Below are 16358 nucleotides of genomic sequence, written 5' to 3' on the forward strand. Positions count from 1 at the left end.
AGGGAGAAAGCGTTCTGACTTCGCAGAAACAGTGTAATCGTGAAAAAGATTGAGTTAGGGGCTGGCCCGGTGGCACAGCAGTTAAGTGTGCATGTTCCGCTTCTCGGCGGCCCGGGGTTTGCTGGTTCAGATCCCGGGTGTGGACATGGCACCGCTTGGCAAAAGCCATGCTGTGGTAGGCGTCCCACATATTAAGTAGAGGAAGATGGGCATGGATGTTAGCTCAGGGCCAGTCTTCCTTGGCAAAAAGAGGAGGATTGGCAGTAGTTAGCTCAGGGCTAATCTTCCTCAAAAAAAAATACATTGAGTTAAAGAGGACTAAACATAAGATCCTATGTTTTGGCTCCGAGCATGCAGGTACACACACAAACACGCACGCGTGCATCCATGAAGAGATGGGAGGAAGGAGGCCTGACTTAGCAGCACTTTGTGCAAAGGACCTATAGGTATGTGTTTCCAGTAAGCTCAGTTTGAGTCAAAAGTGGGCAAAGTTAATGTGACCTTGAACTGTATGAATAGGAGCATAGATTCTAGAATAAGGGAGGTGATTAATTCCCTCTATTCTGTATAGCCCAATTTACTCCAGAAGTATTAGGCCAATTTCTAGGTGCATAATTTAAAAGTGTTAGTGAAAAACTAACATATTTAGAGGGAAGTTCAACAGAGTAAAAGAATTTGAACTCAAAAGATATGAGCAAATATAAGGAGGAACTGAAGACATTTGACCTAGAGAAATCCTCAGCAAGGACTTAAGGATGCTCTTCAACTCTAAATGGTTGTCATGTGGAAGAGGGACTTGATCTGCCCTCTTTGGCCCCAAAATAAGTCTTAGACCAATGCGTAGAAGGCTGAGGGACCTTGGCCTTTGGAGGGCAAAAAAAAAGGCCATCTAAAGTTGGCAAGGCCCAATAAGGAATGGACTGCGTAGATTCCCAGTCACTGCGGGGGCTGGGAACCACTCATCAGGATAGACAGGGGGATTCAAACCTTAGGTGGGTAATTGGTTCAAGACAAACTTTAAAATCCTGTCCATCTAACTAAGTCTGAGGTCCTGGGAGTCACAGGGACTTGCTCAAGGTCACAGAGCAAGTGAGTGGCTGTCCAGGACCAGGCTCCAGCCTGCCTCTCAGCATTTTGGCCTCGGATGCCTAGCCTCTTCACTTCCTCCATAACTCGAGCTGGGATGCAAAGAGCAGCCTAGGGACCACATCCTCCCCATCCCTCCAGGCCTAACTGTTTAGCCAGCATCATGTGTAAAAAGATGTGAAATCAGTGTCCCTAGGAGGGCACACCGACTCTGGCAGGACCACCGTGCCCCCCACCTCCTGTCTTCCCTGGCACGAGGCCCTTGCACATGTTTCCATCTTCTGCTTGGCCCCTGCCCTCACTGCTTGCAGACTTCTACCCTAGGGGCAGGGCCGGGCAGGGCAGGAAGACGTGGTCCTGGGCGGAGCGTGCGAAGAAGGCTCTGTCAGCCAGGGATGGATCCTCTGACTCCTAGGGACTTCAGCTTCCACGCCCAGCCCCTCGCAACTGCCACTGTGAGGGAAACTGTGAGGGAGGGGGGAGGGAAGGAGAGAAAGGAGGCTTTCTTTTTTTGAGCATCTGCTGCATGTTATGCACTTTTGACACGGGTTAATCCCATTGCTTCCTCATAACAGTCATATTCATTTCCTAGGACTACCCTAACAAAGTACCACAAACGGCGTGGCTTAGAACAATAGAGATTGGCTCTGGAGTCCAGAAGCAAGGGGTCTGTAAGGCCGTGCTCCCTCTGCAGTGGCACAGAAGCCTCCATCCCGGGCCCCCCTCCTAGCTTCCAGTGCCCTCAGATGCTCCCTGGCTTGTAGATGACCCTCTTCTGTTTATGTCTCCTCACTTGTCTTCCTTCCGGGCGTCTGTCTCTGTGTCCGTATTTCCCCCATTTGTAAGAATACCAGTCATATTGATTAGGGCCTAGGGACCTTATGTTAACCTTATGTAACCTTATGTTAACTTGGTAAATCTGCAAAGACCCTATTTCCAAATCAGGTCATATTCGGAGGTACTAGAGGTTAGACTTCAGCGTACCTTTTTGGAGAGATACAATTCCACCCAGAACAGCCCACCCTCTGGTTCCCCAAATTCTTGTCCCTCCTACATGTAAAAATACATTCACCCGTCCGAACATCCTCACGGACAGCAGACGCTGGTTTAGTAACAGGCCCAGGACCACAATGCTAACACGGGAAGCGGACTTAAAATGCGGCGTTGCTGACTCTGGACACGGCCCTCTTTCTCCTACACTGCACTGCTGCGTGGGCCACGCCTACCGTGTGCCAGGCACTGTTCCAGAGCCTCGTGCCCTTTCCTCACACTTAGTGGACCGCTTGTCTGGTGGGGCCCAGAGTGGGCACCAAGGGACACGGAGCTCCTACGGTCCTCTGCTAAGGACGGGGCCCAGCCCAGGTGGGTCTGGCCCAGGGCCTGGGTGTGGGCAGGCCGAGAAGATGGGAGGAGGGCAACTGAGGGGCAGGTGCGGGGAAACCCAGGCGAAGAGTGGGAATGGAGTCCTGGGGAGGTGCTGTGCGTGCAGGTGGGAGAGTGTGGCCCACTCAGGTGGTCCTTTTGGGGGAGCCGGCCGTCACAGGCTGTTACCTGAGCTTCTGTGGAAAACGCAGTGAGCGTGGCTGCTGTGCTGTCACTACTGAGGGATGAGGGGCTGCAGCTGGGGCCGGTCCTCTTGCTGCGGGCCCCGTCTGCAGTGGTGGAGAAGCAGGGGAATCGCATTGTGAGCCAGGCCCCACAACAGCAGGCAACAGACTAACGCCAAACGCTCACACGGCGCAGCTCCTGGTCGTCCGCTTCGGTTTCCGGAAACATGGAGGTCCAGGCAGGAGGGGGTCCCGGGCGGTAATCTTCGCAGATGGAGCTTTCTCTGGGGATCAGGGGAGGACCAGTGGAGAGTGCTGAGGTAGAAGGAGCCCGCTGAGCTGATGAGAAGAATGTGGCTTTTGAAGTCATTAGGCCCGACTTGAAACCACACTCTGTCACCCACAGGCTGCATGACATCAGACAGATTGATAAACCCTTCTGAGCACCACTTTCCCACAGGCTTGTTCTGAAGGTTAAATAGACAATGTGTGTGAGGAGTGTGACCCTGTGCAAGTTGCTGGGCTCAGTAAATACTCTTTCCATCTCTGTTTTTCCCCCCAAAGCTGAACTGCACTGGCCATCCTGGGGAATAGCAAGGAAGACCCCGGGAGAAGGGGAACAGACCCCGTGCCTCTCTCTGGGGGTCAGTTCACCCTAAGATGGGGAATGTCTTGATTGCTCCTGCCCCATCATGCTAAGGATGGCTTTTTCCCCTCACAGAGGAGCTGAAGGAGAAGCTGACGGAGTATGTGGACAAGGTGAATGGCCAGAAGCCCGGCTTCATCAAAGTTGTGCGCCACAGCAAGCAGGAAGGCCTCATCCGCTCCAGGGTCAGCGGCTGGAGGGCGGCCACCGCGCCCGTCGTGGCGCTCTTTGATGCCCATGTGGAGTTCAATGTGGGCTGGTAAGTGCCCGTCAAGAGAGAAGGATGAGTCCCAGTGCGGTCCAGACGCTTTGGCGCATATGGGTGCAAAGCATGCTGGGATCTCAGTCATAGTGGGGAAAGATATGATGAGTCATCTGGGAACAGATGAGATCTGGGCGTGTGAGTGACCTAGGCAACAGGGCTGGCCCTTCCGGTGGGGGAGGGTCAGGGGTCAACAGGTCAATACACGGTGTCTAAAGGGTATGGTGACATGAGGTGTGACTCCGGCTGGTGTGGTCCTCTAGGAGACATGATCTGAGAGAGGGAGAAATGCTGAGAGCCAAGCAGAGAGTGCCAGCCTGGCTGAGGCCAGGGCTCAACCCCCAGGAAAGGCAGACTGGACCAGACATGAGACAGAAGCCCAGCCCCACAGCCGGGGCCAAGACCAAGTGAGCAGAGGGGCCAAGGTGGCTTGATGTTGTCACAGGTGCCCTGGGCTCCCCTAAATGCCAGGCCGATAGCACAGAATCTGAGATTCTCCCTACTGGTGAAACTAGCTCTTAGAAAACCTTTCTTTCTCTGTCAGGGCTGCTCAGGTGCTGTGTGGGGCAAGAGAGCAGATGCAAGGCCTCAGTGGCTGCAGCCGGGCTGGGATAGGGCACCTGATGCTGACTTCCCTGCGGGCTGGAGGGCACACTGCGGCCCACTGTGTGTGGCATCGAAGGCCAGGCTCTGGGGATGACTGAGTGTACACCCTCCTAAGCCGTTGCCTGACGACACTGCGGTCTGCATCCTCCCAGACTCCAGGGCCATCCTGTGCCTCCCCAGAGTGGGCTGTGGAGGGCCCTTTAGCAAGAGGGAGCAGCCGGGCGCGCACACAGCATGACAGGATTGGGGCCTCCTTTTACATTACAGGCTTGAATTCAGGCTGCAGTGCAGCCATTTGTCATAGTTGAAGTCCCTGCTTGCCATTTGTGACTGTTTAAAAAGCATTTTCATTGGATTTATGGCCAGAAGAGAGGGACACTTACTATTTCAAGCTGATTTGAATAAACAATTATACAACGAATGCATTATTAATGAGAAGCTTATCATTCCTGTCTGCAAACACTTCACTCGCCTGGTGCCCAGAGGGGCCTCCTGGCTCCCTGGGGGCCCCGAGCCGCCCTGCTCGTGGGGCAGTAGGGAATGCGTGGGGTGGGGGTGCCCATGGGGAAGGACCAAAGCATCACGGCATGCCTGGTGGAAGTGAGTTTGCTCCCACCTCCCTGTCTCCACCACCCTCATCTGCCTTTTCCTCCTGGTGGATACACGGAATTTTGCAAAATCAAAGCCCAAGTTGAAAGCTTCCCGTGGAACCTCAGATCTGTTCCTTTCTTCTTTCTTGAGGCTTGAATTTTTTTCTAGTGGAAAAGGGAGAGCGAGCAGACACAAGGATCTGAGGCCCTAAGACGCTCTCAGCTCAGCCCGGACGAGCTGAAGGAGTGAGCAGGCCTCTGGCCAACCCAGAAGTAGGGCGGATGGGAGTGACCAGGAAGCCCTTCCCAGGGGCCCTAGCAGCTCTCCCCTGGAGGGGTGGCCGGGTGGTTTTCCTCTTTCTGCGGGGCAGACGCATCAGGAGTTGCCAACCTGGTGTTCGTCCAGCTTGGAAGCACTTGCCGTCTCTCCTTCCCTCCTGCTCAGGGCGGAACCCGTGCTCACCCGCATAAAGGAGAACCGGAAGCGCATCATCTCGCCATCCTTCGACAACATCAAGTATGACAACTTTGAGATAGAAGAGTACCCGCTGGCCGCCCAGGGCTTTGACTGGGAGCTGTGGTGCCGCTACCTAAACCCACCGAAGGCCTGGTGGAAGCTGGAGAACTCCACGGCCCCCATCAGGTAAAGCCTCCTTACCTGTGGGTCTCTCCGCCTTGTCTCCCAGGCAGAGGCTCCCCTCCCAGCCCAACCTTATTCCCTGAACTCCAGCCCCATGGTGGGGGTGGGGGTGGAGAGCAATGACAAATGACCTCTGGTCACTGCTCACATGTTCAGATGATGCCTTTTAAAAGAACCATGGTGCCCAGAATCCATTCAGAGGCTCAAAGTTCCTCATTTCAACCCATCACTGTGGGACACCTGCTGGGTGCCACCTGCTGTGTGGGTGCTGGGGCTCTGGAGTGATTAAGACTCGATTCCTGCCCCCAAAGCCTGGAGTCCAGTGAAGACAGACAAAATCATTAGAATAACGGATGACTCCGCCACACCGTGGAGACTGCATGAACAGCGAGGAGAGTCCTTTTCAGAGAGTGTAGCATTTGCACTTGCTCATAGGGGCAAGTAGGAGATGGCAGATGAGTTCATGGACACGGAGGGGGTTCAAAGGGCCTGGGAGGAGGGCCGTGAGGGGGCAGCCCCGGCAGTGAGGCTGGAGGGGCAGAGGCAAGAGCAGACGCAGGCACCTCATGTGCCTCACTGATGTTCGAGCTTATCCTGCAGGACTCAGACAAAAGTGGCTTCAAACTGCATTTCGAAGATCCCAAACTCACTCTGCTTTTGCTGTGCCTTCATAGGCCCCAGAAGGACTCCGCGCAGCCTGTGTTTTATGGGTTAGGATTCCCGAATCAGCAGCCCCCACCAGCCCATGTTTCTGTCTGGTTAATCACAGATCAGGTGCCTTTACACTTTCTGCAGAGTCCTGCCCGTTAAACACACAGACGGCTCCAGAAGGTGGCCTAGGGGACGGTCCCTGGAATGAAAGAGGAGATTAGAAACTGATGTTGCTTTGTATTACATGAGGGAGAAAGATTATGAAAAATTTAATTGAAAATGAGCGATTATTATCTAAGATCGCATTTTTCCTTGCCAGAAGAAAAAACTATATTCCTATTTCAAACAGGATGGAGGCGAACTCCACAGAGCTTTACCGCAGTTCTCTCTGTTACCTATTTGTTAGCCTTCTGCCACAATTTTGTGGGGTTAGATACTTGTTTGGAGGTTACTATGTGCAGGGGCCTTTTACACACATAGTCTCATTGGCTCCTCTTCGTAACCTGGCGACAGCTGTTTGTGTCAGCCCTGTTTTGTAAGACGAGGAAAGCAAGACTGACAAAGGAGAATGGGCCGGCCGAGGGCTCTGGGCGGTGGAGCCAGCATCTGAACCCAGATCAGCTGGATTCCTTGCCCCCGTTGCCATCTGCCTAGTCACCCGCTGCTGAGCTCAGAACTGGTGTGGCCGAATTCTGCCCTCAGGCCTGTTGAAGGCTGCTTGGGGGAAATATGCCATCACCCAGTGAGCGTTCTTGCAGAAGGCTGCCCTGACAGTAGCTGCCTCTGCTCTGCTCGTCTCTGAGTGTAGTAGCCTGGTCGTAGGAAACCTGCAGTCTGGGTCCTTGACAGAGAATATCCTCTCAGCTTCAAATTTTCCATCCCCAAGTTTTTATCAAAAACTTGGCTGGGGGCCAGCCCCGTGGCCGAGTGGTTAAGTTTGTGCGCTCTGCTTCAGCAGCCCAGGGTTTTGCTGTTTCGGATCCTGTGCGCGGACATGGCACCGCTCACCAGGCCATGCTGAGGTGGCGTCCCACATTCCACAACTAGAAGGACTTACAGTTAGAATATACAGCTATGTACTGGGGGCCTTTGGGGAGAAGGAGAAAAAAAAAGAAGATTGGCAACAGATGTTAGCTCAGGTGATAATCTTTAAAAAAAAAAAAGAAAGAAAACTTGGTCGAGAGAAATGGTATTAATGGAAGGTTTTTAGAAGAACATTCCTGGTTTTATCCCTACATGAAGACAGCCCCATCGAAAACTGTGGGTTATACAAATTTATCTTTCCCACCTCGGCTCCTATTTCCTTGGAGCTTCACTTTAGTGCTTTGTCCACACATGATGTAAGTTATAAAAAGAGCCCAGAGATATCTTCTATTACGTCCTAAAGGGATGTCTTTGAGATGGTTGTTCACTACATCCCGAAGTAACTTCTTTAAGACTGACATGAGAAATTCCTTTCAAACTGACTATAGTCAAAGAAAGCCTTGCCATCCCTGAGGAATTAGTATGAGATTTTCACATGGAAACTGTAAACCTTATTTCTAAGACCATGGATGTTCATTTTTACCTTGGCCACTGGGAAACTCAGAATCAACTTTGTGCTTTCACTTTAAGAACTATGAAGGACCTAAGGCTGCACATGCTTTCTAAATGGCCCCCAGTTTGTAATGAACTTTTGGTCTTTTCAGACATTTATCTGTTTTGCTTTTCAATGTATTTTACATTTTCTTGTAAGCTATTTCTAATCTTTTTGGGAATGAGGCAAGGTATAAATCAATAACACTTTCAGGGTGATTGGGTCCACTTAATGCCCTGGCTGGTTAATAAATAATAGACTACCTGGGGCGGCCTGTGCTCATCCCAGAGTAACTGTTCAAGATTCTGTTCTTTCCCTGACTGGGCCTGGCTGTATTGGGAAGGCCTTAAATGATCTTTCGAGTACCAATTACATCCCAGAGATTTCGAATGCTTTCCATGATTTAATTTAATCCTCTTAAGGTTATGGTTGATTCCATTTCATAGATATGGAATCAGAGGTTCAGAGAGGTTAGGGGGTTTCTCTCAGAGACACACAGCCAGAAAGGGGATTTTTTCCATAGCGCTCACATCCAAGGCCAAGGTCAGGCATCCCCTACCGGAGCAGGGTAACTCGACCTGCTTTAGGAGCAGTGGACTGAGGTAGATTGACCTCCCAGATGCCCGTGGTCTACGGATGGCGAGGCCATTCAGAGTAAAATGCTGTGATATGAAAGGAGGAGAGGCAGGGACCCCCAAGCTCCAGTCTCTGCCTGAGCAGCTTCCTGCGTCAGCATTCCCCGAAGAAATAGGCACAAAATACTGTAGCTGTTTCTCCACCTTGATGAGTTTCCAGTTTCAAAAATGGGTCTATTTGCATGTTTTCTCATTGCCAAGAATTCTTTATTTCTCCTTTTCTTTCTCTTTCCCTCCAAATCCTTCAGCCACCAGCTGTAAGATGCTACGCAAGGGCTAGAAACGGTAGCCGTGTGCAGTGGGACAATTCAAAGTCAGTTGTGTGAGTTAATGCTCTTGGCAGAGAGGCAGTCCACGTGCGCTCCTGCTGCTTCACCTGACGTGGCTCGCTCCTTGTGAAGTCCTGGGCTGGGTGTCTGCATGTAGCCGGCAAGCCCCATGCTCACACTGTCAATAAGGAAAGGACCTACTGGGTGTTAATGTCTTGCTCCAGCCTAAGCCCCCTGCTGAGTCCCAGACCCAAGCCGGCTCTCTGCGCCCTGCCTGTTGGATCTCCCCCTAGGGTCCCCCAGGCATTTAGATCAGCTTTCCCAGGACAGAATGCTTCTTCCTTCTGAAACCACCTTCTTCTGTATACCCCGGATTGATGAGTGGCCCTCACCCCACCGTCACCCAAGAGAGAAAGCCGGCTGGCCTCCAGGTTCCTCCCTCACTCTCGTAGGTCATCTGTTTTGAAGTTCTGTTTATTTTACATCAAAATACGTCTTTTGACAATCCCTATCTCCATTCCAGATTCTCTGGTCGAGGTCCTCATCATTTGTCACCTAGATATAGCAACAAGCTTCCCAAGTGGATTCCTCAGTTTCCACCCAGTCTCCTCCAGTCAGTCACCCCACAGCTGCCTGAGTATTCTTTTTAAAAACATGGATCTGTTCATACTGCTGTCTGCTTAAAATTCCTTGTTGGTACTCCTTTCCCTCCAGATAAAAATCCAAATTATTTACCAGGCTGTCCAAAGCCCCAGCGAATCTTTCTAAATGGAGCCAGGTTGGCATGCAGAACCCTAGTTGGGGAATGATGGGGAAGTTGGCGTGGGTGCCCAGGTAGAAACAGAGGCTGGCTATGCAGCTCAGAGTTCAGGGTCAGGGCAGCTGGAGAGACAGACATTCAATCCCCACTAGCAGACTGCGCACTCCTTCTCTGCTAACACACACGCAGGCACCACTGGGAATGATGGCTGGTCCCAGGACAAGAGCTATCTACCACTGCCCAATGAAACAGCCTCCCTGGGGCAGCTGGTGAGGGTAGACCCAGGAGGGTCCCTGAGAGAACGTGGCTTCAAGGAAGGGAGAGGACCAGATCCTCCTGGTAGGAAGGTACCACTGTTTTCACTCCTCTGGCGACTGCCATGACACAGCCCCTCCGCTAACTGCTGGCCTGTGTCCCCACACCCCTGCAGGAGCCCTGCCCTCATTGGCTGCTTCATTGTGGACCGGCAGTACTTCCAGGAGATCGGCTTACTGGACGAGGGCATGGAGGTCTACGGAGGCGAGAACGTCGAGCTGGGGATCAGGGTGAGCAGGGGTTCTCACCCCCAGAGCTTGGCTCAGCTCCCCAGAGGGCGAATGAGCCTGGGGGGTGGAGAAATGGGGATCACGGTTGAGGGCCATTGACTGATTCTGAATATCCAGTCCCTAATCTTGGCCCATGCGTGTGTGATTAGGGCTGACGAGGACAGGATGGAGACACAGGATGGGACTCATAGAATTTTCAGGAAGAAAAAGACTTCAGAAACCGCTTTGGCTGGAGGTGGGAAGGGACATGGGAGAGTTGAGCTCCCAACTCAAGGGAACAACCTCTTTGTTGTTCCCAAGGCCAAACACAGGCTCCTTGGGGGGAGTGAAGGTGAGCTCCAGGAGAAGACTGCAGCCACCGAGGTGGGCTGGACAAGAGGGACCCTCAGAGTCACTTCCCCCCAGAGCCACTTCCTCTTGGGATTTCTCACTCTGGTATTCTCTGTGTCCTCCACAGTGACCCACACAACTTTCCTAAAGACACTGTCAAGAGAGGGCTACAGGGAAATAAGCTCATGCTACATAAACAGCAAAACACAGCCGGGCTCACACTATGCTGGTTTCCGACGCCACCACATGCTGGTCCAACCCTCAGGCCCGTTCATGCCTCACACCATTCTCCGGAGGTAGCCACCATCCTGCCGCAGGGTACAGGGCCCTTTGTGACTATCCAGCACATGGTGTGAATCCACAACGGGCACCATTTAATTTCTCATCCTACTGAAACATTTCCTAGGCTCTGGCCCCTTTCCCTGGGCCTATGAAAAGATAACTCCAAAATGAACCCATCCCCCATGCTGAGGGACACATTGGGTCCCCTGATAGTTTGTATGAATGTGATGATGGATACAATGAAGTGCCTCATCCTAGAGGGAAGCCTACCCCTCTGTTCAGGTTGTGCTTCTATCCTCATGAAAAACCCAACGTTCGAGCTGTGGCTTGTCCCCGTGATGGTCCCCACGGTCCTCTCCATGGGGATCTTTAAGCGGCCTGACACACCCACGCACTACAGGTTTTCAGCCCTTGGAGGGGACCTGGTACCTGCTGGTGATCATGGCAGTCATCCAAGACGTTCCTCCTCACTGCCAGCCCTCCGTGCAGACCACCCCAGCATCTGGCTGGCTCCTAGTAGGGACCCCACTCTTGCCCCTTTAGCCTTAGCCTCTGCGTCTGGCATCTCTAGTTCCTGATGCTCACTTCCCACTCAAGGACTCCAGCTTGGATACCCCCTCCTCTCAACTCCAACCTCCCTGGCCCTCCCACCTGCTGGACAGCCCTCACCCTGCCCTGAGGGGAGACTGGGCACCTGCAGTGAGCATCTCCCTCCTGCAGCGGCCTGCAGGTACCGTGTGGGCCTGACTTGTCGCCCAGACTTAACACTCTGGCTTTGAGGACTGGCAGTGGGAGCAGTTTGTCTGAAGGCGAGCTTAGAAAACACCTCCAGACACTCGTATTCACTGAAACCCAGAGAAATTGCTTTGGAGGAAGTCAAAATGCATGGGCTTATTGGGGAGCTTATCTATTCATGGAGGACAGCGCCTGCATAATCACCTCATTTCTCCAGCTGGCCCTGCACGGGGCATTCATTCACCATTTGCATCCTCACCGTCTCCTTTCAGCGGCGCTCCTAGATAAATTCTCTCCCCCAAACATAACATTTTTCACCAGGAGCTGCCGCCGGGAATTGGCTGAGCAGACAGGACTGCCTCTTGTCACTTATGCTCCCTGGGTGAAGGTGTCTGGGATCGGAGAGAGGAATTAGATTTGTGAACTCTGCTTCCAACACGTATGAGAGTCCGTCATACGGTGATGGGAGCAGTCTGCGTTTTCCTCCCTAGGTTGTAAAGCTGGTCTGGAGTGTGGGCCTGGGGGAGGCTTTCAAATGCTTGTTGAAAATCTTTGGGTGGTTTTGTGTTCGGGGTATAAAATGCAGTATGAAGTGTTGTCTGGCTTTTTTTTTTTTTTTCCCTCCATTGCTTCCCTCCCGCTTGATGGAGGTGAAGTGCTGTAGGAGTTGAAGGAAAGGTGGCTTTTAAAGCAGGGGCCCAACAACCTGTTGGCTGGCCGAGCTGAGAACAGAAGGAGGGGCTAGTTAATTCGAATTCAGTCCCCCTTTAAGGGATACAGAGCGCCGAGCATCTCCAAAATAGATTTCCACATTTTGCGTGGTTAGCCACATTTTGTTTCATGTTCTGTGAGTTAACATCTCCGTGCCTCACTCTCCTGGTCTAGGATCTCCCCTCAATTACCCCGCAGGATTGTGCGTAAAAATGAGAGACAGTGCTTTTCTCACCTCAATATTCAGAGGCAGCTTATTCAAAGTCCTTGCCCATTTGGAACACACAAACAGAATTGTTTGCACAATTATTCAGTACCTGCTTTGGCACTTTGCATCCATCTACAAAACACCCTAAAAAGTAGCTGTTACTATAATATCCCTTTTTTCAGATGAGGAAATTGTGAAATTAAGAGTTTACATATGTTCTCAAGGTCATCCAACTTATAAAAGGTAGAGAAAAGATTCAACGCCAGATCTTTATGATTCTAAAGCCTAGACAGATATGCCACAGTGATCTAGGATAAAGGTCCTTTAAGCATCCACAAAAAAGTATTAAAATGTCCATGCAGTAATTTCCTTCTACTTTATTCACAATCATGTCTACTGAGACCCTATTTAAAGCCTTATTCTTATTTTGCACTCAATTCTAATTGGCCTTTTTTCCTCCTGATTTCTAAGTCCACAACTCAGGTGGGGAGAGGAAGGGAACTGCTATGGGCAAGGAGAATGAAAAGAATGAGAAATAAGAGTGAACACCGAATGGGAGACAGAAAGACTGCATAGATGGTGGCTGTGAAAATGCTAGAATATACAAGAAAGTATTCAAGAGCTGGCAAGGAATTAAGAAATTGTTAGAGGCTTTTATGGGTTGAATTGAGTCCCCTCAAAATATATTGAAGTTCTAACCCCCTGTATCTGTGAATATGATCTTATTTGAAAATAGGGTCTTTGCAGATGTAATCAGGTTAAGATGAGGTCACACTGGGTTAGGGTGGGCCCTAATCCAATGTGACTGGTGTTCTTATAAAAGAAGGAAGATTTGGATACAGACAGACACAGAGGGAAGATGACCATGTGAAGATGGAGGCAGAGACTGAAGTAACGATGCCACAAGCCAAGGAATGTCTGGAGCTACCAGAAGCTGAAAGAGGCAAGGAAGGATCCTCCGCGAGAGGCTTTGGAGAGAGCATGGCCCTGCCAGCCTCTGATTTCAGCCTGCTAACCTCTAGAACTGTGAGAGAACGAATCTCTGTTGTTTTAGGTGATGTGGTTTGTGGTGCCCCATTATAACAACTCAAGGAAGTTTAATACAGAGACGGAAACCTAAGTGAAAGAGGGAACCTAGAAAAGGCCAGGTCTGTTGTATTTGGAGAACCTGGTAACGTTAAGGTTATAATTTCTCAATTTCGTAAAGTGTGGAGGACAAGATATAAAGCCTAAGACTTGCCCAAGATGAAAAGTCTACTAAAATAACCCCACTTACCCCCCATAAAACTGGGGCTCCAAAGGCCAAGTATTTTACTATAAAGATGAGCTAGAGTTGCTCCCACCCTCAGCCCCCATGTTATAGTGAAGATGGCCTCTCAATCTTGTGCTGGGAGGAGAAGAAAAATTCCCCTCTGTGAATCCCTCCCTTGGATTTATAACTTAAAATGAAAAGACTGCATGGTCCAGAAAATCTCAGGAGTGGAATTTAACATAAAGTTTTTGCAAATTCTTAGGCATCTGCAAAAATGTATGCAAATCCTCTCCAGAAAAAGACTCCTTTAACTCAGGGCACAAAATGTCCCACACCTAGAGGTCCAAGGAATGTGAATTCACTTTTTTTAAAAAATCACAAAACAGACAAGGGAAAAAGAAAATGCCAAGAGCAAACACCTGCAAAATCATCAGACAGTCAAATTTGATCTACAGAGTCCTCAAGTCTTGAATCTGTCACATGCAGGATATAAAAGAAGTTGTATAAATGGAATACTACTCAGCCATAAAAAAGGACAAAGTCGTCCCATTCACAACAACATGGATAGACCTTGAGGGTATTATGTTGAGTGAAATAAGCCAGACAGAGAAAGATGAACTCTGTATGACTCCACTCATAGGTGGTAGTTAACATATGGACAAAGAGAACTGATCGGTGGTTGCCAGGGGAAAGGGGGGTGGGAGGAGGGCACTAGGGGTGAAGTGGTGTACCTACAACATGACTAATAATGATGTACAACTGTAATTTCACAAGGATGTTAACTTTCATAACCTTAATAAAATAAATAAATAAATAAAAAAGTTGTATACTATTTAAATAAGTAAAAGAAGAGATTTAAAATATGAATAAGAAGCAAGAGGCTATAAAAAAAGACCAGTCATCATATTGGGATAAAAATAGAATTTCAAACATAGGGGCCGGCTCTGTGGCCGAGTGGTTAAGTTCACGTGCTCCACTGCAGTGGCCCAGGGTTCAGATCCTGGGCGCGGACGTGGCACCGCTCGTCAGGCCACGTTGAGGTGGCGTCCCACATCCCACAACTAGAAGGACCTGCAACTAAGATATACAACTATGTATGGGGGTTGGGGGGTGGGGGGCGTTGGGAGGGTGGGGTTGGGAAATAAAGCTGAAAAAAAAAAAAAAAGATTGGCAACAGTTGTTAGCCCAGGTGCCAATCCTTAAAAAAAAAAAAAGGAAGATTGGCAACAGATGTTAGCCTAGGTGCCAATCTTTAACAAAAAAAAAAAAAAGAATTTCAAACATGAGAAATATAAAAATTAAAATTAAAAGCTTAATAAATGGATTAAACCATTAGATGGATATTGTTAAAGGAAAAAAATTAGTAAACTGGAAAATAGATCTGGAGAAACTATTCAAAATCAGCCCAGGAAGACAAAGGCAAAAAATATGAAAATAAAGAGGTTGTGAGCCATGTAGAATTGAGGGAGAGGGTTTAATATCTTAGAATTTGAAAGGAAATGATAAAAAAAGAGGATTAGGCAAAAGCAATGTTTGAATAGATAATAACTGAAAATGTTCCCAAATTGGTGAAAGACACCAACCCTCAGATTCAAGAAGTCAACCTGTCCAAAGCAGGATAAATACCAAAATATTCACACTTAGACATATCATAATGGAATTGCGGAGAGCCAAAGACAAAGAGAAGATCTTACAGCAGTCAGAGAGAAAAGATAGACTACCTAAAATTGAATGATAATTAGAATAACAGTTGACTTTTCAGTGGCAAGAATGGAATCCAGAAGACCATGAAATAATATCTTAAATATGTAGAGAGAAAATAATTATCAACTTATATATGTATACTCAATAAAAATATCGTTCAAAAACTAGGGTAGAAGAAAGTCATTTTCCAATACACAAAAACTGAAAGAGTTTGCCACTAACAGATCCTCACTAAAATAAATTATAAAGGATATACTTCAGGTATAAGGAAAATGAACCTGGAAGGAAAGCTGAGATAAAAGATTAGCTCAAAAAGTAGTAAATACATGAGTAAATCTAAAGAGATATTGATGGTAAATGACGTTATAGTAATTCCTTGTGGGGTTATAAAAACAAATTAAAATGACAATGCATGATGACAATCGCAAATAAGTTGGGAGAGGTGATCGTAATTTAAGTGTTCTAAAATGCCTGTATTATTAATGAGGATGGAAAGGATACTGGTTGGCTTTAAATTTTGATAAAATAAGTGATTAAGGGGCCGGCTCCATGGCCGAGTGGTTGAGTTTGCACACTCTGCTGTGGTGGTCCAGTGTTTCATCGGTTCGAATCCTGGGCGCGGACAGGGCACCGCTCATCGGGCTGTGCTGAGGCGGCGTCCCACATGCCATAACTAGAAGGACCCACAACTAAGAATATGCAACTATGTACCAGGGGGCTTTGGGGAGAAAAAGGGAAAAAACAAAATCTTTAAAAAAAATAAGCGATTAAAATTTCTAGGAAAACCATGAAAATTGTAGATATGGAAAGCATAACTTCCAAAGTAATGAAATAATAAAATGGTAAGAAAGAGATAAATAGAAAAAGAACAGGTGGTACAAAGAGAAAACGTATAAGATGGTAGAAATAAATCCAAATATATCAGTAAATACAGTAAATTTACATGCACTAAGTTAAAAGACAAACATTTTTAGACTAGATTTTTAAAATTATCGCTAGGCTATTTATAAGAAACATGTCTGAAATATAATAATACAGAAAGCTTAAAATATAAACGGATGGAAGAACTCCTAACAGGCAAATATCATCAAAAGAAACTCACTGTAGTTTTATTAACATTAGAAAAAATGCTATGACAAGGTGCTTTAGTATAAGTAAAGAAGATTTATATATATGTCTACAAGATATAACGTGCAGTTCGTCAGGAATATATGACAATTATAAGCTTTTAGGCAGCTAATTGCACAACTTTAATTTAAATAAAGTAGAAATTGACAAAATTACAAGGAGACATGGATAACTCCACTAATGTAGTGGAGGATT

At 48.4% G+C, this 16358-nt stretch overlaps 1 protein-coding gene across 2 annotated transcripts in view; it reads left to right on the forward strand.

Annotated features, from left to right (window-relative positions):
* The window catches only part of GALNT18 (polypeptide N-acetylgalactosaminyltransferase 18), a 340044-nt gene that overhangs the window by 236241 nt on the left and 87445 nt on the right, over positions 1-16358 (forward strand). For both annotated transcript variants that reach the window (XM_046685402.1, XM_046685401.1), the window contains exons 4-6: positions 3355-3538; positions 5183-5380; positions 9699-9813. In XM_046685402.1, the coding sequence (XP_046541358.1) occupies positions 3355-3538; positions 5183-5380; positions 9699-9813 (497 nt within the window). The remainder of the gene's footprint in view (positions 1-3354; positions 3539-5182; positions 5381-9698; positions 9814-16358) is intronic.

Source organism: Equus quagga, chromosome 14, assembly GCF_021613505.1.
Source record: "Equus quagga isolate Etosha38 chromosome 14, UCLA_HA_Equagga_1.0, whole genome shotgun sequence".
NCBI classification, from domain to species: Eukaryota; Metazoa; Chordata; class Mammalia; order Perissodactyla; family Equidae; genus Equus; species Equus quagga.